General features: G+C 52.3%; 1 protein-coding gene across 6 annotated transcripts in view; it reads left to right on the forward strand.

Moving 5' to 3' along the window:
* LOC142907064 (putative helicase senataxin) overlaps positions 1-24,887 on the forward strand; it is a 108,262-nt gene that overhangs the window by 42,167 nt on the left and 41,208 nt on the right. For all 6 annotated transcript variants that reach the window (XM_076056001.1, XM_076056003.1, XM_076056004.1 and 3 more), the window contains 3 exons: positions 4,397-4,502; positions 9,410-9,541; positions 17,139-17,407. In XM_076056001.1, the coding sequence (XP_075912116.1) occupies positions 4,397-4,502; positions 9,410-9,541; positions 17,139-17,407 (507 nt within the window). The remainder of the gene's footprint in view (positions 1-4,396; positions 4,503-9,409; positions 9,542-17,138; positions 17,408-24,887) is intronic.

A 24,887-nucleotide genomic window follows, 5' to 3' on the forward strand; every position in this document is an offset into this window, starting at 1 on the left:
GAGTGGGGACAGGTGAGTGTGGGTGACGGGTGAGTGTGGGTGACGGGTGAGTGTGGGTGACGGGTGAGAGTGGGTGACGGGGGAGAGTGGGGATAGGTGAGTGTGCGGACAGGTGAGTGTGGGTGACGGGTGAGTGTGGGGATAGGTAAGTGTGGGTGACGGGTGAGAGTGGGGACAGGTGAGTGTGCGGACAGGTGAGTGTGGGTGACGGGTGAGAGTGAGTGAGGGTGAGAGTGAGTGAGGGGTGAGAGTGGGGACAGGTGAGAGTGAGTGACGGGTGAGAGTGGGGACAGGTGAGAGTGGGGACAGGTGAGTGTGGGTGACGGGTGAGAGTGGGGACAGGTGAGAGTGGGTGACGGGTGAGAGTGGGGACAGGTGAGAGTGGGGACAGGTGAGTGTGGGGACAGGTGAGTGTGGGTGACGGGTGAGTGTGGGGACAGGTGAGTGTGGGTGACGGGTGAGAGTGGGGACAGGTGAGAGTGGGTGACGGGTGAGTGTGGGGATAGGTGAGTGTGGGTGACGGGTGAGTGTGGGGATAGGTGAGTGTGGGTGACGGGTGAGAGTGGGGACAGGTGAGTGTGGGTGATGGGTGAGAGTGAGTGAGGGTGAGAGTGGGGACAGGTGAGTGTGGGTGACGGGTGAGAGTGAGTGAGGGTGAGAGTGGGGACATGTGAGAGTGGGGACAGGTGAGTGTGGGTGACGGGTGAGTGTGGGGATAGGTGAGTGTGGGTGACGGGTGAGTGTGGGGATAGGTAAGTGTGGGTGACGGGTGAGAGTGGGGACAGGTGAGTGTGGGTGATGGGTGAGAGTGAGTGAGGGTGAGAGTGGGGACAGGTGAGTGTGGGTGACGGGTGAGAGTGAGTGAGGGTGAGAGTGGGGACATGTGAGAGTGGGGACAGGTGAGTGTGGGTGACGGGTGAGTGTGGGGATAGGTGAGTGTGGGTGACGGGTGAGTGTGGGGATAGGTAAGTGTGGGTGACGGGTGAGAGTGGGGACAGGTGAGTGTGCGGACAGGTGAGTGTGGGTGACGGGTGAGAGTGAGTGAGGGTGAGAGTGGGGACAGGTGAGAGTGGGGACAGGTGAGTGTGGGTGACGGGTGAGAGTGGGGACAGGTGAGAGTGGGGACAGGTGAGTGTGGGTGATGGGTGAGAGTGAGTGAGGGTGAGAGTGAGTGAGGGGTGAGAGTGGGTGACGGGTGAGTGTGGGTGACGGGTGAGTGTGGGTGACAGGTGAGAGTGAGTGACGGGTGAGAGTGGGGACAGGTGAGAGTGGGTGACGGGTGAGTGTGGGTGATGGGTGAGAGTGAGTGAGGGTGAGAGTGAGTGAGGGGTGAGAGTGGGTGACGGGTGAGTGTGGGTGACGGGTGAGTGTGGGTGACAGGTGAGAGTGAGTGACGGGTGAGAGTGGGGACAGGTGAGTGTGGGTGACGGGTGAGAGTGGGGACAGGTGAGTGTGGGTGACGGGTGAGTGTGGGGACAGGTGAGTGTGGGTGACGGGTGAGTGTGGGGATAGGTAAGTGTGGGTGACGGGTGAGAGTGGGTGACGGGTGAGAGTGGGGACAGGTGAGTGTGGGTGACGGGTGAGAGTGAGTGAGGGTGAGAGTGAGTGAGGGGTGAGAGTGGGGACATGTGAGAGTGGGGACAGGTGAGAGTTGGGTGACGGGTGAGAGTGGGTGACGGGTGAGTGTGGGTGATGGGTGAGTGTGGGGACAGGTGAGTGTGGGGACAGGTGAGTGTGGGTGACGGGTGAGAGTGAGTGACGGGTGAGTGTGGGTGATGGGTGAGAGTGGGGACGGGTGAGTGTGGGGACAGGTGAGTGTGGGTGACGGGTGAGAGTGAGTGACGGGTGAGTATGGGTGATGGGTGAGAGTGGGGACAGGTGAGAGTGGGGACAGGTGAGTGTGGGGACAGGTGAGAGTGAGTGACAGGTGAGTGTGGGGACAGGTGAGAGTGAGTGACGGGGGAGATTGGGGACAGGTGAGAGTGAGTGACAGGTGACAGTGAGTGATGGGTGACGGCGGGGACAGGTGAGAGTGGGGACAGGTGAGTGTGGGTGACGGGTGAGAGTGGGGACAGGTGAGTGTGAGTGACGGGTGAGAGTGGGGACAGGTGAGAGTGAGTGACGGGTGAGTATGGGGACAGGTGAGAGTGAGTGACGGGTGAGAGTGGGGACAGGTGAGAGTGAGTGACGGGTGAGTGTGGGGACAGGTGAGTGTGGGTGACGGGTGAGTGTGGGGACAGGTGAGTGTGGGTGACGGGTGAGTGTGGGGACAGGTGAGAGTGAGTGACGGGTGAGAGTGGGGACAGGTGAGAGTGAGTGACGGGTGAGTGTGGGGACAGGTGAGAGTGAGTGACGGGTGAGTGTGGGGACAGGTGAGTGTGGGTGACGGGTGAGTGTGGGTGACGGGTGAGAGTGAGGGTGAGAGTGAGTGAGGGGTGAGAGTGGGTGACGGGTGAGTGTGGGTGACGGGTGAGTGTGAGTGACGGGCGAGAGTGGGGACAGGTGAGGGTGAGTGACAGTGAGTGACCGGTGAGAGTGAGTGAGAGTGAGTGTGGGGACAGGTGAGAGTGGGGACAGGTGAGTGTGGGTGACGGGCGAGAGTGAGTGACGGGCGAGAGTGAGTGACAGGTGACAGTGAGTGACAGTGAGTGACGGGTGAGAGTGAGTGACGGGTGAGAGTGAGTGACGGGTGAGTGACGGGTGAGAGTGAGTGACGGGTGAGAGTGAGCGACGGGCGAGAGTGAGCGACGGGCGAGAGTGAGTGACAGGTGACAGTGAGTGACGGGTGAGAGTGAGTGACGGGTGAGAGTGGGTGACGGGCGAGAGTGGGTGACGGGCGAGAGTGAGTGACAGGTGACAGTGAGTGACAGTGAGTGACGGGTGAGAGTGAGTGACGGGTGAGAGTGAGTGACGGGTGAGTGACGGGTGAGAGTGAGTGACGGGTGAGAGTGAGTGACGGGTGAGTGACGGGTGAGAGTGAGTGACGGGTGAGAGTGAGTGATGGGTGAGAGTGAGTGACGGGTGAGAGTGAGTGACGGGTGAGAGTGAGTGACGGGTGAGAGTGAGTGACAGGTGACAGTGAGTGACAGTGAGTGACGGGTGAGAGTGAGTGACGGGTGAGAGTGAGTGACGGGTGAGTGACGGGTGAGAGTGAGTGACGGGTGAGAGTGAGTGACGGGTGAGTGACAGGTGAGAGTGAGTGACAGGTGAGAGTGAGTGACGGGCGAGAGTGAGTGATGGGTGAGTGACAGGTGAGAGTGAGTGACAGGTGAGAGTGAGTGACAGGTGAGTGTGAGTGACGGGTGAGAGTGAGTGACGGCTGAGAGTGAGTGACGGGTGAGAGTGAGTGACGGGTGACAGTGAGTGACGGGTGAGAGTGAGTGACGGGTGAGAGTGAGTGACGGGTGAGTGACGGGTGAGAGTGAGTGACGGGTGAGAGTGAGTGATGGGTGAGAGTGAGTGACGGGTGAGTGACAGGTGAGAGTGAGTGACAGGTGAGAGTGAGTGACGGGCGAGAGTGAGTGATGGGTGAGTGACAGGTGAGAGTGAGTGACAGGTGAGAGTGAGTGACAGGTGAGTGTGAGTGACGGGTGAGAGTGAGTGACGGGTGAGAGTGAGTGACGGGCGAGAGTGAGTGACAGGTGACAGTGAGTGACAGTGAGTGACGGGTGAGAGTGAGTGACGGGTGAGAGTGAGTGACGGGTGAGTGACGGGTGAGAGTGAGTGACGGGTGAGAGTGAGTGACAGTGAGTGACGGGTGAGAGTGAGTGACGGGTGAGAGTGAGTGACGGGTGACAGTGAGTGACGGGTGAGAGTGAGTGACAGGTGAGAGTGAGTGACAGTGAGTGATGGGTGAGAGTGAGTGACGGGTGAGAGTGAGTGACAGTGAGTGACGGGTGAGAGTGAGTGACGGGCGAGAGTGAGTGACAGGTGAGAGTGACAGTGAGTGACGGCTGAGAGTGAGTGACAGGGCCAGGTGGTGGTGGCTTAACGACACATTTACATTCTCGCCATCTAAACTGAAACACTTCATTGTCTAAGTGTGGCAGGCCCGGCGTGCTACTGACCTCCATGCCCCCCACGTGCGCCGTGCCGGCCTTCACAGCTGCTACTCGCTGACAGCACTTGCCCCTACAGACTCAGAAGGCTACGCGGGGGACCTTTGTGTCTCTGAGCAAAGCGCTAGCGTAGCGATGAGCCTGCTGCCTGACGAATCCCGGCGACCCGGGTTCGACTCCCGCTCACCGCCGCTGACACCCACTGACGATTATCTGATACTGCTGACCACCCACCCCCTTGTAGGCCACAGTGCCGGCCTTCATCGACGCTCGGTAACAGCACTTGCCCCTAACGGTACGTGAAGGCTACCCGGGGGATCTTTTGTCTTTGTGTTCAGCTGGCGTCGGACATGGCAGAGGCACGGCGACGCAATCACCCGGCGTTCCGGATGCGTCTCAAGGGCTCATCGAACCGGCAAGGGCTGTCGTGCGGAGAGTTTGAACGTAACTCGCTCACTCGCTCACTCAAACGGTCACGTGGTGACTCACACAGTCACTCACTCATACACTCACACAGTCATTCACACAGTCACTCACTCATACACTCACACAGTCACTCACACAGTCACTCACACAGTCACTCACTCATACACTCACACAGTCACTCACACAGTCACTCACTCATACACTCACACAGTCACTCACACAGTCACTCATACAGTCACTCACACAGTCACTCACTCATACACTCACCCAGTCACTCACACAGTCACTCATACAGTCACTCACTCATACACTCACCCAGTCACTCACACAGTCACTCATACAGTCGCTCACTCATACACTCACACAGTCACTCACACACTCACACAGTCACTCATTCACACACTCACCCAGTCACTCACACACTCACAGTCACTCACTCATTCACTCACCCAGTCACTCACTCATACACTCACACAGTCACTCACACACTCATACAGTCGCTCACTCATACACTCACACAGTCACTCACACACTCACACAGTCACTCATTCACACACTCACCCATACACTCACACAGTCACTCACACAGTCACTCACTCATACACTCACACAGTCACTCACACAGTCACTCATACAGTCACTCACACAGTCACTCACTCATACACTCACCCAGTCACTCACACAGTCACTCATACAGTCACTCACTCATACACTCACCCAGGCACTCACACAGTCACTCATACAGTCGCTCACTCACACACTCACACAGTCACTCACACACTCACACAGTCACTTATTCACACACTCACCCAGTCACTCACACACTCACAGTCACTCACTCATTCACTCACCCAGTCACTCACTCATACACTCACACAGTCACTCACACACTCATACAGTCGCTCACTCATACACTCACACAGTCACTCACACACTCACACAGTCACTCATTCACACACTCACCCAGTCACTCACACACTCACACAGTCACTCACTCATTCACTCACCCAGTCACTCACTCATACACTCACACAGTCACTCATACACTCACATAGTCACTCACACAGTCACTCACTCATACACTCACACAGTCACTCACACAGTCACTCACACAGTCACTCACTCATACACTCACACAGTCACTCACACAGTCACTCACTCATACACTCACACAGTCACTCATACAGTCACTCACACAGTCACTCACTCATACACTCACACAGTCACTCATACAGTCACTCACACAGTCACTCACTCATACCCTCACACAGCCACTCACACAGTCACTCACTCATACACTCACACAGTCACTCACACAGTCACTCACACAGTCACTCACACAGTCACTCACTCATACACTCACACAGTCACTCACACAGTCACTCACTCATACACTCACACAGTCACTCATACAGTCACTCACACAGTCACTCACTCATACACTCATACAGTCACTCACACAGTCGCTCACTCATACACTCACACAGTCACTCACACAGCCACTCACACAGTCACTCACTCATACCCTCACACAGCCACTCACACAATCACTCACTCATACACTCACACAGCCACTCACTCATACACTCACACAGTCACTCACACAGTTAATCACTCATACACTCATACAGTCACTCACTCATACACTCACACATTCACTCACTCATACACTCACACAGCCACTCACACAGTCACTCACTCATACACTCACACAGTCACTCACACAGTCACTCATACAGTCACTCACACACTCACACAGTCATCCAGTCACTCATACAGTCACTCACACACTCACACAGTCACTCACACACTCATACAGTCACTCACTCATACACTCACAGTCACTCACTCATACACTCACACAGTCACTCACACACTCACACAGTCACTCACACACTCATACAGTCACTCACTCATACACTCACACAGTCACTCACACAATCACTCATACAATCACTCACTCATACACTCACCCAGTCACTCACACAGTCACTCATACAGTCGCTCACTCATACACTGACACAGTCTCTCACACAGTCACTCATACAGTCAGTCATACACTCACACAGTCACTCACTCATACACTCACAGTCACTCACACACTCACATAGTCACTCGCACAGTCACTCACTCATACACTCACACAGTCACTCACTCATACACTCACACAGTCACTCACACAGTCACTCACACAGTCACTCACCCAGTCACTCACCCAGTCACTCACTTATACACTCACCCAGTCACTCACACATACACTCACCCAGTCACTCACACAGTCACTCATACAGTCACTCACTCATACACTCACACAGTCACTCACACAGTCACTCATACAGTCACTCACTCATACACTCACACAGTCACTCACTCACACACTCACACAGTCACTCACTCACACACTCACCCAGTCACTCACACAGTCACTCACTCATTCACTCACCCAGTCACTCACACACTCACAGTCACTCACTCATACACTCACACAGTCCCTCACACACTCACACAGTCACTCACTCATACACTCACCCAGTCACTCACTCATACACTCACACAGCCACTCACTCATACACTCACACAGCCACTCACACAGTCACTCACTCATACACTCACACAGTCACTCACACAGTCACTCATACAGTCACTCACACAGTCACTCATACAGTCACTCATACAGTCACTCACTCATACACTCACACAGTCACTCACTCATACACTCACACAGTCACTCACACACTCACACAGTCACTCACACACTCATACAGTCACTCACTCATACACTCACCCAGTCACTCACACAGTCACTCATACAGTCGCTCATACAGTCACTCATACACTCACACAGTCAATCACTCATACACTCACACAGTCAATCACTCATACACTCACACAGTCACTCACTCATACACTCACAGTCACTCACACACTCACATAGTCACTCACACACTCGCACAGTCACTCACTCATACACTCACACAGTCACTCACACAGTCACTCACACAGTCACTCACCCAGTCACTCACTTATACACTCACCCAGTCACTCACACATACACTCACCCAGTCACTCACACAGTCACTCATACAGTCACTCACTCATACACTCACACAGTCACTCACACAGTCACTCATACAGTCACTCACTCATACACTCACACAGTCACTCACTCACACACTCACACAGTCACTCACTCACACACTCACCCAGTCACTCACACAGTCACTCACTCATTCACTCACCCAGTCACTCACACACTCACAGTCACTCACTCATACACTCACACAGCCCCTCACACACTCACACAGTCACTCACTCATACACTCACCCAGTCACTCACACAGTCACTCATTCATACACTCACCCAGTCACTCATACACTTGCCCAGTCACTCACACAGTCACTCACTCACACACTCACCTAGTCACTCACACACTCACACAGTCACTCACTCATACACTCACCCAGTCACTCATGCACTTACCCAGTCACTCACACAGTCACTCATTCACACACTCACACAGTCACTCACGCACTCACTCACACACTCACACAGTCACTCACACAGTCACTCACTCACTCGCTCACTCATACAGTCACGCACTCACTCGCTCACTCACTCACTCACTTACTCACACACCCGCTCACTCACTCACATACTCACACACTGGCACTCACACACTCACACACTTGCTCGCTCACACACTCACTCACTTGCTCACACACTCACACACTGATATTCACACACTCACTCTCTCACTCACACACTCACACACTGACACACTCACACACTCACTCGCTCTCTAACTCACTCACTCACACACTCACACACTTGCTCGCTCACAGACTCACATTCACTCACACACTGACACTCACTCGCCCTCTCACTCACTCAACTTACTCACACACCCGCTCACTCACTCAAATACTCACACACTGACACTCACACACTCACTCTCTCACTCACACACTCACACACTGACACACTCACACACTCACTCGCTCTCTAACTCACTCACTCACTTGCTCGCTCACACACTCACACTCTCACTCACTCACACACTCACACACTGGCACTCACACACTCACTCACTTGCTCACTCACACACTCACACACTGACACACTCACACACTCACTCGCTCTCTCACTCACTCACTGGCACTCACACACTCACTCAATTGCTCACACACTTACACACTGACACTCACACACTCACTCTCACGCAGTCGCACACTCTCTCTCTCGCTTGCTCACACACTCACACACTCACATACTCACATACTCGCACACTTGCTGGCTCACAGACTCGCACTCGCTCACTCACTTACACACTCACTCACTCACACACTCACACACTGGCACTCACACACTCACTTACACACTCACACTCTCACTCACTCACACACTCACTTACACACTCACACTCTCACTCACTCACACACTCACAACCTCACACTCGCTCACTCACTCACACACTCACTCACTCACACACTCACACACTGGCACTCACACACTCACTCGCTCTCTAACTCACTCACACACTCACTCACTCACACACTCACTCACACACTCACACACCCGCTCACTTACTCAGACACTCACACACTCTCTCACTCACACACTTACACACTCACTCACACACTTACACACCCGCTCACTCACTCACACACTCTCACTCACTCACACACACACACTGGCACTCACACACTGGCACTCACACACTCACACACTCTCTCACTCACACACTCACTCACTTGCTCGCTCACAGACTCACACTCACTCACTCACTTACACACTCACACTCTCACTCACTCACACACTCACACACTGGCACTCACACACTCACACACGCACACACTTGCTCGCTCACAGACTCACACTCGCTCACTGGTGAGATCCTCGGTGGACCCTGTTGCCCTCTGTGCAGTGATCCTTCCGCCCCCCGCTGAAGCCACTCCGATGGGGCTTGGGGACATTCTCGTCCTGTGGCTGCCCAGGGCCGGGGCCGGGGAGGTGCCGTACCTGGGTTTCGTGTGTCGCATCACTCAGCAGGGACTTGGTGAGAGCAACGCCGGTGGCTATGAGATGTTGACGACCTCGCCCGGTGTACAGGAGGTCTGTGTCTCTCTCTCATCATCACCACGGTGGCTATGAGATGTTAACTACCTCGCCTGGGATACAGGAGGTCTGTGTCTCTCATCATCATCATCACGGTGGCTATGAGATGTTGACTACCTCGCCTGGTCTACAGGAGGTCTGTGTCTCTCTCTCATCATCATCACGGTGGCTAGGAGATGTTGACTACCTCGTCTGGTCTACAGGAGGTCTGTGTCTCTCATCATCATCACGGTGGCTATGAGATGTTGACTACCTCGTCTGGTCTACAGGAGGTCTGTGTCTCTCTCTCATCATCATCACGGTGGCTAGGAGATGTTGACGACCTCGCCCGGTGTACAGGAGGTCTGTGTCTCTCTCATCATCATCATCATCATGGTGGCTATGAGATGTTGACTACCTCGCCTGGTCTACAGGAGGTTTGTGTCTCTCTCATCATCATCACGGTGGCTATGAGATGTTGACTACCTCGCCTGGTGTACAGGAGGTCTGTGTCTCTCTCTCTCATCATCACGGTGGCTCGGAGATGTTGACTACCTCGCCTGGTCTGCAGGAGGTCTGTGTCTCTCTCTCTCACCATCACGGTGGCTAGGAGATGTTGACTACCTCGCCTGGTCTACAGGAGGTCTGTGTCTCTCTCATCATCATCATCACAGTGGCTATGAGATGTTGACTACCTCGCCTGGTCTACAGGAGGTCTGTGTCTGTCTCTCTCATCATCACGGTGGCTAGAAGATGTTAACTACCTCGCCTGGTACACAGGAGTTCGGGGGTTTGATCCCGACCCTGACGATGCCTGCTGCTGTATATTTGGAGACTGCGCGTCTTTCTCTCTTCCCGTGGCCGCGTGGACATTCATAGCAGGAACCAAATACTTTTTAAGTTTATAGAAACGCATAGAGACCCATATAGACACATAGAGACCCATATAGATACATAGAGACCCACAGAGACACATAGAGAGACACAGAGACCCACAGAGACACATAGAGACCCACAGAGACACATAGAGACCCACAGAGACACATAGAGACCCATATAGACACATAGAGACCCACAGAGATACATAGAGACCCATATAGACACAGAGAGACCCATATAGACACATAGAGACCCATATAGACACATAGAGACCCACAGAGACACATAGAGACACATAGGGACCCACAGAGACACATAGAGACCCATATAGACACATAGAGACCCATATAGACACATAGAGACCCACAGAGACACATAGAGACCCATATAGACACATAGAGACCCACAAAAACACATAGAAACCCACAGAGACACATAGAGACCCATATAGACACATAGAGACCCATATAGACACATAGACCCATATAGACACATAGAGACCCACAGAGACACATAGAGACCCATATAGACCCACAGAGACACATAGAGACCCACAGAGACACAGAGACCCACAGAGACACATAGAGACCCACAGAGACACATAGAGACCTATATAGACACATAGAGACCCACAGAGACACATAGAGACCCACAGAGACACATAGAGACCCATATAGACACATAAAGACCCACAGATACACATAGAGACCCACAGAGACACATAAGAGACCCACAGAGACACATAGAGACCCACAGAGACACATAGAGACCCACAAAGACACATAGAGACCCACAGAGACACATAGAGACCCATATAGACACATAGAGACCCACAGAGACACATAGAGACCCACATAGACACATAGAGACCCACAGAGACACATAGAGACCCATATAGACACATAGAGACCCATATAGACACATAGAGACCCATATAGACACATAGAGACCCACAGAGACACATAGAGACCCACAGAGACACATAGAGACCCATATAGACACATAGAGACCCACAGAGACACATAGAGACCCATATAGACATGTAGAGACCCACAGAGACACATAGAGACCCACAGAGACACATAGAGACCCACAGTGACACATAGAGACCCACAGAGACACATAGAGACCCACAGAGACACATAGAGACCCATATAGACACGTAGAAACCCACAGAGACACATAGAGACCCACAGAGACACATAGAGACCCACAGTGACACATAGAGACCCACAGAGACACATAGAGACCCACAGAGACACATAGAGACCCACAGAGACACATAGAGACCCACAGAGACACATAGAGACCCACAGAGACACATACAGACCCACAGAGACACAGAGACCCACAGAGACACATAGAGACCCATATAGACACATAGAGACCCTAATAGACACATAGAGACCCACAGAGACACATAGAGACCCATATAGACACATAGAGACCCACAGAGACACATAGAGACCCATATAGACACATAGAGACCCATATAGACACATAGAGACCCATATAGACACATAGAGACCCACAGCGACACATAGAGACCCATATAGATACATAGGGACCCACAGAGGCACATAGAGACCCATATAGACACATAGAGACCCACAGAGACGCATAGAGACCCACATAGACACATAGAGACCCATATAGACACATAGAGACCCACAGAGACACATACAGACGCATAGACTAAGCTAAACTATTTTTATTGTACTAGGTAAAGCCCACTGAGCTATGTCGCTCTTCTTCAGAAGCGACCCCCCCCGGCTATCACAAATCATAGCAGCTCAACGAAGCGGCTCGTCATCGTCATCATCGACCTCATCATCGTCATTATTGTGATCGTCATCATCATTGTGATCATCGTGGTCATCATCATCGTCATCATTGTGATCGTCATCATCGTCATCGTCATCATCATTGTGATCGTCATCATCATTGTGATCATCGTCATCATTGTGATCGTCATCATCGTCATTGTGATCGTCATCATCGTCATCATTGTGATCGTCATCATCATTGTGATCATCGTGGTCATCATCATTGTCATCATTGTGATCGTCATCATCGTCATCATCATCGTCATCATTGTGATCGTCATCATTGTGATCGTCATCATCGTCATCATTGTGATCGTCATCATCATTGTGATCATCGTGGTCATCATCATCGTGGTCATCATCATCATTGTGATCGTCATCATCATCGTCATCATCGTCATCATTGTGATGGTCAACATCGTCATCATCATTGTGATCGTCATCGTCGTCATCATCGTCATCATTGTGATGGTCATCATCGTCGTCATCATCGTCATCATTGTGATGGTCATCATCGTCATCATCGTTGTCATCATCGTCATAATTGTGATGTCATCATCGTCGTCATCATCGTCATCATTGTGATCGTCATCATCGTCATCATCATCGTCATCATTGTGATGGTCATCATCGTGGTCATCATCATCGTCATCATTGTGATGGTCATCATCGTCATCATCATCGTCATCATTGTGATCGTCATCGTCATCATCGTCATCATTATGATCGTCATCGTCGTCGTCATCATCATCATCATTGTGATCGTCGTCATCATTGTGATCGTCATCATCGTCGTCGTCATCATTGTGATCATCGTCATCATTGTGATCGTCATTGTGATCGTCATCATCGTCATCATCATCGTCATCATTGTGATGGTCATCATCGTGGTCATCATCATCGTCATCATTGTGATGGTCATCATCGTCGTCATCATCGCCATCATTGTGATCGTCATCGTCGTCGTCATCATCGTCATCATTGTGATCGTCATCATCGTCATCATCATCGTCATCATTGTGATGGTCATCATCGTGGTCATCATCATCGTCATCATTGTGATGGTCATCATCGTCGTCATCATCGTCATCATTGTGATCGTCATCGTTGTCGTCATCATCGTCATCATTATGATCGTCATCGTCGTCGTCATCATCGTCATCATTGTGATCGTCGTCATCATTGTGATCGTCATCATCGTCGTCGTCATCATCGTCATCATTGTGATCATCGTCATCATTGTGATCGTCATTGTGATGGTCATCATCGTCATCATCATCGTCATCATTGTGATGGTCATCATCGTGGTCATCATCATCGTCATCATTGTGATGGTCATCATCGTCGTCATCATCGCCATCATTGTGATCGTCATCGTCGTCGTCATCATCGTCATCATTGTGATCGTCATCATCGTCATCATCATCGTCATCATTGTGATGGTCATCATCGTGGTCATCATCATCGTCATCATTGTGATGGTCATCATCGTCGTCATCATCGTCATCATTGTGATCGTCATCGTTGTCGTCATCATCGTCATCATTATGATCGTCATCGTCGTCGTCATCATCGTCATCATTGTGATCGTCGTCATCATTGTGATCGTCATCATCGTCGTCGTCATCATCGTCATCATTGTGATCATCGTCATCATTGTGATCGTCATTGTGATGGTCATCATCGTCATCATCATCGTCATCATTGTGATGGTCATCATCGTGGTCATCATCATCGTCATCATTGTGATGGTCATCATCGTCATCATCATCGCCATCATTGTGATCGTCATCGTCGTCGTCATTGTGATCGTCATCATCATTGTGATCATCGTGGTCATCATCATTGTCATCATTGTGATCGTCATCATCATCATCGTCATCATTGTGATCGTCATCATTGTGATCGTCATCATCGTCATCATTGTGATCGTCATCATCATTGTGATCATCGTGGTCATCATCATCGTGGTCATCATCATCATTGTGATCGTCATCATCATCGTCATCATTGCGATGGTCAACATCGTCGTCATCATTGTGATCGTCATCGTCGTCATCATCGTCATCATTGTGATGGTCATCATCGTCGTCATAATCGTCATCATTGTGATGGTCATCATCATCATCATCATCGTCGTCATCATCGTCATAATTGTGATGTCATCATCGTCGTCATCATCGTCATCATTGTGATCGTCATCATCGTCGTCATCATTGTGATCGTCATCATCGTCATCATCATCGTCATCATTGTGATGGTCATCATCGTGGTCATCATCATCGTCATCATTGTGATGGTCATCGTCGTCGTCATCATCGTCATCATTGTGATCGTCGTCATCATTGTGATCGTCATCATCGTTGTGATCATCGTGGTCATCATCATTGTCATCATTGTGATCGTCATCATCATCATCGTCATCATTGTGATCGTCATCATTGTGATCGTCATCATCGTCATCATTGTGATCGTCATCATCATTGTGATCATCGTGGTCATCATCATCGTGGTCATCATCATCATTGTGATCGTCATCATCATCGTCATCATTGCGATGGTCAACATCGTCGTCATCATTGTGATCGTCATCGTCGTCATCATCGTCATCATTGTGATGGTCATCATCGTCGTCATCATCGTCATCATTGTGATGGTCATCATCATCATCATCGTCGTCATCATCGTCATAATTGTGATGTCATCATCGTCGTCATCATCGTCATCATTGTGATCGTCATCATCGTCGTCATCATTGTGATCGTCATCATCGTCATCATCATCGTCATCATTGTGATGGTCATCATCGTGGTCATCATCATCGTCATCATTGTGATGGTCATCATCGTCGTCATCATCGTCATCATTGTGATCGTCATCGTTGTCGTCATCATCGTCATCATTATGATCGTCATCGTCGTCGTCATCATCGTCATCATTGTGATCGTCGTCATCATTGTGATCGTCATCATCATCGTCGTCATCATCGTCATCATTGTGATCATCGTCATCATTGTGATCGTCATTGTGATCGTCATCATCGTCATCATCATCGTCATCATTGTGATGGTCATCATCGTGGTCATCATCATCGTCATCATTGTGATGGTCATCATCGTCGTCATCATCGCCATCATTGTGATCGTCATCGTCGTCGTCATCATCGTCATCATTGTGATCGTCATCATCGTCATTGTGATCGTCATCATCGTCATCATTGTGATCGTCATCATCATTGTGATCATCGTGGTCATCATCATTGTCATCATTGTGATCGTCATCATCGTCATCATCATCGTCATCATTGTGATCGTCATCATTGTGATCGTCATCATCGTCATCATTGTGATCGTCATCATCATTGTGATCATCGTGGTCATCATCATCGTGGTCATCATCATCATTGTGATCGTCATCATCATCGTCATCATCGTCATCATTGTGATGGTCAACATCGTCGTCATCATTGTGATCGTCATCGTCGTCATCATCGTCATCATTGTGATGGTCATCATCGTCATCATCATCGTCATCATTGTGATCGTCATCGTCGTCGTCATCATCGTCATCATTGTGATCGTCGTCATCATTGTGATCATCATCGTCGTCATCATCGTCATCATTGTGATCATCGTCATCATTGTGATCGTCATTGTGATCGTCATCATCGTCATCATCATCGTCATCATTGTGATGGTCATCATCGTGGTCATCATCATCGTCATCATTGTGATGGTCATCATCGTCGTCATCATCGCCATCATTGTGATCGTCATCGTCGTCGTCATCATCGTCATCATTGTGATCGTCATCATCGTCATTGTGATCGTCATCATCGTCATCATTGTGATCGTCATCATCATTGTGATCATCGTGGTCATCATCATTGTCATCATTGTGATCGTCGTCATCATCATCGTCATCATTGTGATCGTCATCATTGTGATCGTCATCATCGTCATCATTGTGATCGTCATCATCATTGTGATCATCGTGGTCATCATCATCGTGGTCATCATCATCATTGTGATCGTCATCATCATCGTCATCATCGTCATCATTGTGATGGTCAACATCGTCGTCATCATTGTGATCGTCATCGTCGTCATCATCGTCATCATTGTGATGGTCATCATCGTCATCATCATCGTCATCATTGTGATGGTCATCATCGTCATCATCGTCGTCATCATCGTCATAATTGTGATGTCATCATCGTCGTCATCATCGTCATCATTGTGATCGTCATCATCGTCATCATTGTGATTGTCATTGTGATCGTCATCATCGTCATCATCATCGTCATCATTGTGATGGTCATCATCGTGGTCATCATCATCGTCATCATTGTGATGGTCATCATCGTCGTCATCATCGTCATCATTGTGATCGTCATCGTCATCATCGTCATCATTATGATCGTCATCATCGTCATCATTGTGATCGTCGTCATCATTGTGATCGTCATCATCGTCGTCGTCATCATCGTCATCATTGTGATCATCGTCATCATTGTGATCGTCATTGTGATCGTCATCATCGTCATCATCATCGTCATCATTGTGATGGTCACCATCGTGGTCATCATCATCGTCATCATTGTGATGGTCATCATCGTCGTCATCATTGTGATCGTCATCGTCGTCATCATCATCGTCATCATTATGATCGTCATCGTCATCATCGTCATCATTGTGATCGTCGTCATCATTGTGATCGTCGTCATCGTCATCATGATCATCATCGCCGCTGCATGGAGCTGTATCTCAGCGGCCACACCCTGGCTGCCGCCGCGGAGGCAACGTCACAAAAACGCCGCTCCGTGGCCCCCCCCCCCCCGCCGATCCCCCGCAGGCTCCGCCGTGACGCTCGACCCGGCTCGGCGCGGCCCCCGCCGCGGCGTCCGCTTCTCGGTGTCGGTGCAGACGGTGGGGCCGCTGTCGGCGCTGCTGGAGCGGGAGGTTCGCTGCGAGGCCGCCGGAGCGATCGTGACGGCGGAGCGCCGCTACCGGGCGCTGATGGCGCTGCCGCACAGCCCGCTGGCCGAGGCGCTGCTGACGCCCCGGCCGGCGGTCTTCATGACGCCGCTCAGAGAGGTCACCAGGGGCCTGCCCAGGCCCGGGGTGAGCGGCGCACACGCACACAACAACAACAACAACCGCCATTCGCCACTAAGTGGCGGTGACGTCACCACGACGCTTGTGCCAGGCTATGTGCACCCTGAGGCCACGTGAAGTGTCGAACGCCCGCTGGCAGGAGGTCACGGGGCAGACCCAGGTGCCACGGGTCAACTGACTGAGATGACTGAGATGACTGGCTGATGCACCACCTGTGCCCCCCTACTGTGCCAACCTGCTGTGCTTTAGCCACCCGGCGCTCCGCTCGCTGTTGTGAGCGTCGCTCCTCCGCCCTCCGTTGTTGTTGGAGGGCGACTGCCTCCAACTGCCCAGTAGCATCCTTCACGAGCCTCCTCCACAGAGGCCGATCTTGACACCGCTGGTACCAGTCATCGGCAAGTCCACTCAGCTCCACGTCCTCCTGTACCACATCACTCCATCTCTTCTCTAGCCCGTGCCGCGCCCGCTTAGCCCCCTCAATCCGGCCAAACAAAAGCTGTTTCGGCATGCGGTGGCTGGGCATGCGGGCTACATGACCCAGCCATCGCAGCCTTGCCTGCCGGAGGAGCTCACCGATGGGACCCTGCCCAGATCTTTCAAGGATTTGTGAGCTCCTCACACAATCCAGTCTGGTTAAACCCAGGATGGATCGTAGGCAGGTCAGCCTAAATGTTTCTAACCGGCGAAGATGTTCCATTAGGGGGGTCCACGTTTCGCAAGCGTAGAGAAGGGAGGGAATGATCGTGGCCGAGAAGACCTGAAGCTTAGTGCGGAGCGACAGACCAGGTAGCTTCCACACAGCGTTACGCAACCGATGAAAAGATATTGCCGCTCGACTGATTCGGAGTGAGACCTCTGCTGTTAAACTGGAGCCAGTCATAAGCACACTGCCCAGGTATGGGAAACTCTCCACTCTCTCCACAACTGCCCCATCACCGATTGGGAGTTGTGGGGGTGGAGTGTCCGATGGTACAAAATACCCAGGCAGGTGCTTAGTTTTGGTGGGGCTGATGGTAAGGCCCCACCTCTTAGTGGCACGCTCCAGTCTCAGCAGCAGCGTCTCCAACTCCTCCTCTGACTGAGCAGCTATTACCAAGTCATCAGCATACATAACGTGGTTGAGCAATAGGGAGCCATCCCTTGACCGCACCCGGGCATCGATTAGCCTCCCATTATATCTGTACCATATGGAGATTCCCCCGGTACAGCTATAGAAGGCTTCACGAACTACGTGGTCAAAATAGATGTTAAATAATGTGGGAGCCAGAGGACATCCCTGTCGCACCCCAAGGTGTACAGGGAATGGCTCTGACTCCCGGCCACGTAGTTTTACCCGGGCCCGCTCACCATCATGAAGGTCCTTAATGATCGTGAGCAGAGGGTCAGGTACTCCAAAAGCACGAAGAACGACCCAGAGCCCAGGCCTACTGATGGTATCATAGGCCTTGACCAGGTCAATAAAGCAGAGATGTAGGTCTTGTTGGAATTCCCTACACCTCTGCTGTAGCAGACGGACAGAAAATATGGCATCTGTGCAGGACCGCCCTTTCCTGAAACCGCATTGGGGCTCCGCAAGCCTCTCCTCAGCGTGCCTGGCAAGGCGATGCTGAATAATCCTTGCCAGGACCTTTCCCGGCACACTGAGGAGTGAGATGCCCCTGTAGTTGTTACAGTCTGTGCGGTCCCCCTTCTTAAAAAGGGGGACCACCAGGGCATCCTTCCAATCCTGCGGAACCCGTCCAGTGGTCCAGACTGTTGTTATGATGTCATATAGGGCAGTCTGTGCACAAACGCCACCCTCCCTCAGCATTTCGCTTGGGAGATCATCTCTGCCCGCTGCCTTTCCTGGTCTCAGACTCCGGATCGCCTTCAATACTTCCTCAGCAGATGGCACCTCAGCCAGCCACTCACAGGGGGTGACTTCATCCAATATTTGAGGCACCGCAGCCTCAGCTGGGTCATCCTCACTTTGTGCCACGATGTTTTCCTGGCTGAGGGATTTTCCCTCCCCCAGGACCTCACAGAAATGCTCAGCAAATCTGCGAACCTGTTCCTGGGGGTCGGAAATTGGATCACCGTTTTTTCCCCTAATGATGGTAATCGGTGTGGGGCTGCAGGTTACTTTTTTGATGGAGTTAAATAGAGATTTGTGATCACGGGCCACTGAGGCAGACTCCATCTCCTCAGCAACCCGCGACCACCACCCATCCTTGCAGCGCCTCACGGCTCTCCGAACCTCCGAGCGAAGGCTGCGGTAAGCCTCCTCATTCTCTGACGTGGGATTCTGTAGCCGATGACAGTGGGCCTGTCGCTTTTTCTCAACCATCCTGAACAACTCCTCTGTCATCCAGGGTGTCTGGGGAGGTCTGGACCGCGTACCCAAAGCAGCCATTGCAGCTGCATGAGTCACAGTCCTAAACCTCGCCCATTTACCCTCGACATCAGGAGGAGTCGGGGACGATGCCAATCCCAGCCGCAAGCGATGATGAAATTCTCGCTTGCAACTTTCATCAGATAACTGAGACCAGGCCACTTTAGGTTGGAATGGGGTCCTGGGTGTACACCCACCACCGGAGTGGAAGAATGGCAGGCGCATCTTACAGATGACTAGTCGATGGTCAGAGGGCAGATCAGCTCCACGGTAGGTCCTGGTGTCAAGGACATGGGCTCGCATTCGCTGGTCCGTCACTATGTAGTCCAGCAGATGTTCTTGCTTGGACCCGGCATGCATCCATGATGTTGTGTGGATGCGCCGATGCCGGAACAGCGTGTTGGTAATTACAAGCCCATGGGCTGCACAAAAATCTAGCAGCCTCCTACTGTTGTTATTGAGCTGATCTGGCCCATGCCCTCCAATCACTCCAGACCAGGTGCCAGTATCATGACCAACTCGGGCATTGAAGTCACCCAACATGATGACTATCCCGAGGGGCCACTTTAGCCAGCACCTGTGACAGGAGGTCATAGAAGGCATCTGACTCATCGGCTTTGCCTGCATCCCTCCACGGATGTTCATCTTCAGTGGGGGCATAAGTAACCACGACCACCATTCCTCGCCTCCGGTTGATGGGAAGGCGAGCCCAAAGTAGCCTGGGGCTTACAGCTTCCCACACCTCACCGCCACGCTCCCACGCCCCCTTCATTCTTTTGTTCAAAAGAAGACCCACACCCTGTTGTTTGGCAGTCTGCTGCCCCGAGTAGAGGACTGTCCACCCCTCATGGTGGCAGGAGCCAGAGCCGGTCCACCGGACCTCCTGAATGCCGCATAGATCCAGGCGGTACCGGTCCAGCTCCCGACAGAGGAGTGGCAGCCTCTCCTCTGCAGTGAGCGTTCGAACATTCCACGTGGCCACCCGTAGTGGCTTTTCGTTGTTTCTGGAGTAGCCCCGAGGGTAGGTATTCAATCTCCTGGCTCCGCCAATTGGGGTTTGGCCAGGAGACGTCATAGACGCCTGGCCCCCCGGGGCCTCCGGCACAAGCTTAGTTGTTACATATTTCAGTTTAATTCGTGGTTTTGTGGTAATTAATTGAAGGTGGAGGGGTTACCAGCCCCTCGCACCCGTCCAGAGCCCCCGTTTAGCCCCTGTGGTGGACACATATGCCATGAGGGGAGGAGCCAATCAAAATTGGAACTCCCCCCACAGCGCTGTCCACGACAGAGTTGCCCGTCCGGCACCGCGAGGAGGTAGGGGATTGTTTTGCCGGACAACGCTCACACAACAACAACCGCCATTCGCCACTAAGTGGCGGTGACGTCACCACGACGCTTGTGCCAGGCCATGTGCACCTTGAGGCCACGTGAAGTGTCGAACGCCCGCTGGCAGGAGGTCACGGGGCAGACCCAGGTGCCACGGGGCAGACCCAGGTGCCACGGGTCGACTGACTGATATGACTGGCTGATGCACCACCTGTGCCCCCTACTGTGCCAACCTGCTGTGCTTTAGCCACCCGGCGCTCCGCTCGTTGTTGTGAGCGTCGCTCCTCTGCTCTCCGTTGTTGGAGGGCGACTGCCTCCAACTGCCCAATAGCGTCCTTCACGCGCCTCCTCCACAGAGGCCGATCTTGACACCGCTAGTACCGGTTATCGGCAAGTCCACTCAGCTCCACGTCCTCCTGTACCACGTCACTCCATCTCTTCTCTAGCCCGTGCCGCGCCCGTTTAGCCCCCTCGATCCGGCCGAACAAAAGCTGTTTCGGCATGCGGTGGCTGGGCATGCGGGCTACATGACCCAGCCAACGTAGCCTTGCCTGCCGGAGGAGCTCACCGATGGGACCGTGCCCAGATCTTTCAAGGATTTGTGAGCTCCTCACACAATCCAGCCTGGTTAAACTCAGGATGGATCGTAGGCAGGCCAGCCTAAATGTTTCTAACCGGCGAAGATGTTCCATTAGGGGGTCCACGCTTCGCAAGCGTAGAGAAGGGAGGGAATGACCGTGGCCGAGAAGACCTGAAGCTTAGTGCGGAGCGACAGACCAGGTAGCTTCCACACAGCGTTACGCAACCGATGAAAATATATTGCCACTAGACTGATTTGGAGTGAGACCTCTGCTGTTAAACTGGAGCCGGTCATAAGCACACTGCCCAGGTATGGGAAACTCTCCACTCTCTCCACAACTGCCCCATCACCAATTGGGAGTTGTGGGGGTGGAGTGTCTGATGGTACAAAATACCCAGGCAGGTGCTTAGTTTTGGTGGGGCTGATGGTAAGGCCCCATCTCTTAATGGCACGCTCCAGTCTCAGCAGCAGCGTCTCCAACTCCTCCTCTGAATGAGCAGCTATTACCAAATCATCGGCATACATAACATGGTTGAGCAATAGGGAGCCATCCCTTGACCGCACCCGGGCATCGATCAGCCTCCCATTATATCTGTACCAAATGGAGATTCCCCCGGTACAGCTATTGAAGGTTTCACGAACTACGTGGTCAAAATAGATGTTAAATAATGTGGGAGCCAGAGGACATACCTGTCGCACCCCAAGGTGTACAGGGAATGGCTCTGACTCCCGGCCACGTAATTTTACCTGGGCCTGCTCACCATCATGAAGGTCCTTAATGATAGTGAGCAGAGGGTCAGGTATTTCAAAAGCACGAAGAACCACCCAGAGCCCAGGCCTACTGATGGTATCATAGGCCTTGACCAGGTCAATAAAGCAGAGATGTAGGTCTTGCTGGAATTCCCTACACCTCTGCTGTAGCAGACAGATAGAAAATATAGCATCTGTGCAGGACCGCCCTTTCCTGAAACCGCATTGGGGCTCCGCAAGCCTCTCCTCAGGGTGCCTGGCAAGGCGATGTTGAATAATCCTTGCCAGGACCTTTCCCGGAACACTGAGGAGTGAGATGCTTCTGTAGTTGTTACAGTCTGTGCGGTCCCCCTTCTTAAAGAGGGGGACCACCAGGGCATCCTTCCAATCCTGCGTAACTCGTCCAGTGGTCCAGACTGTTGTTATGATGTCATATAGGGCAATCTGTGCACAAACGCCACCCTCCCTCAGCATTTCGCTTGGGAGATCATCTCTGCCCACTACCTTTCCTGGTTTCAGACTCCGGATCGCCTTCAGTACTTCCTCAACAGATGGCACCTCAGCCAGCCACTCACAGGGGGTGACTTCTTCCAATATTTGAGGCACTGCAGCCTCAGCAGGGTCATCCTCACTTTGTGCCACGATGTTTTCCTGGCTGAGGGATTTTCCCTCCCCCAGGACCTCACAGAAATGCTCAGCAAATCTGCAAACCTGTTCCTGGGGGTCGGAGATTGGATCACCGTTTTTTCCCATATTGATGGTAATAGGTGTGGCGCTGCAGTTAAATAGAGGTTTGTGATCGCGGGCCACTGAGGCAGACTCCATCTCCTCAGCAACCCGCGACCACCACCCATTCTTGCAGCGTCTCACGGCTCTCCGAACCTCCGAGCGAAGGCTGCGGTAAGCCTCCTCCTTCTCTGACGTGGGATTCTGTAGCCGATGACAGTGGGCCTGTCGCTTTTTCTCAACCATCCTGAACACCTCCTCTGTCAGCCAGGGTCTCTGGGGAGGTCTGGACCGCGTACCCAAAGCAGCCATTGCAGCTGCATGAGTCACAGTCGTAAACCTCGCCCATTTACCCTCGACATCAGGAGGAGTCGGGGACGATGCCAATCCCAGCCGTAAGCGGTGATGAAATTCTCGCTTGCAACTTTCATCAGATAACTGAGACCAGGCCACTTTAGGTTGGAATGGGGTCCTGGGTGTACACCCACCACCAGAGTGGAAGAGTGGCAGGCGCATCTTACAGATGACTAGTCGATGGTCAGAGGGCAGATCAGCTCCACGGTAGGGCCTGGTGTCACGGACATGGGCTCGATGGACTCGCATCCGCTGGTCCGTCACTATGTAGTCCAGCAGATGTTCTTGCTTGGACCCGGCATGCATCCATGATGTTGTGTGGATGCGCCGATGCCGGAACAGCATGTTGGTAATTACAAGCCCATGGGCTGCACAAAAATATAGCAGCCTCCTACCGTTGTTATTGAACTGATCTGGCCCATGCCCTCCAATCACTCCAGACCAGGTGCCAGCATCATGACCAACTCGGGCATTGAAGTCACCCAACATGATGACTCTATCCCGAGGTGCCGCTTTAGCCAGCCCAAAGTAGCCTGGGGCTTACAGCTTCCCACACCTCACCGCCACGCTCCCACGCCCCCTTCATTCTTTTGTTCAAAAGAAGAGCCACACCCTGTTGTTTGGCAGTCTGCTGCCCCGAGTAGAGGATTGTCCACCGCTCATGGTGGCACGAGCCAGAACTGGTCCACCGGACCTCCTGAATGCCACAGAGATCCAGGTGGTACCGGTCCAGCTCCCGACAGAGGAGTGGCAGCCTCTCCTCCGCAGTGAGCGTTCGAACATTCCACGTGGCCATCCGTAGTGGCTTTTCGTTGTTTCTGGAGGAGCCCCGAGGGTAGAGATTCAATCTCCTGGCTCCGCCAATTGGGTTTAGCCAGGAGACTTCATAGACGCCTGTCCCCCCGGGGTTTAGTGGTAAATTTTTGAAGGTGGAGGGGTTACCAGCCCCTCTCACCCGTCCAGAGCCCCCGTTTAGCCACTGTGGTGGTCACAGACGCCATGAGGGGAGGAGCCAATCGGAATTGGACCTCCCCCCACAGCACTGTCCACGACAGAGTTGCCCGTTCGGCACCGCGAGGTGGTAGGGGGTTGTTTTTCTGCTCACACACACTAACACATAGACACGCACGTGCACGTACACACACACACGTACACACACACGCACTAACACACAGACACGCACGTGCATGTACACACACACGCACACACACACTAACACACAGACACACACGTGCATGTACACACACATGCACACACACTAACACACAGACACGCACGTGCATGTACACACACATGCACACACACTAACACACAGACACGCACGTGCATGTACACACACATGCACACACACTAACACACAGACACGCACGTGCATGTAC

This window comes from Petromyzon marinus, chromosome 74 (assembly GCF_048934315.1).
Source record: "Petromyzon marinus isolate PM22_M1 ecotype Great Lakes invasive population chromosome 74, UKy_Petmar_22M1.pri1.0, whole genome shotgun sequence".
NCBI lineage: Eukaryota > Metazoa > Chordata > Hyperoartia > Petromyzontiformes > Petromyzontidae > Petromyzon > Petromyzon marinus.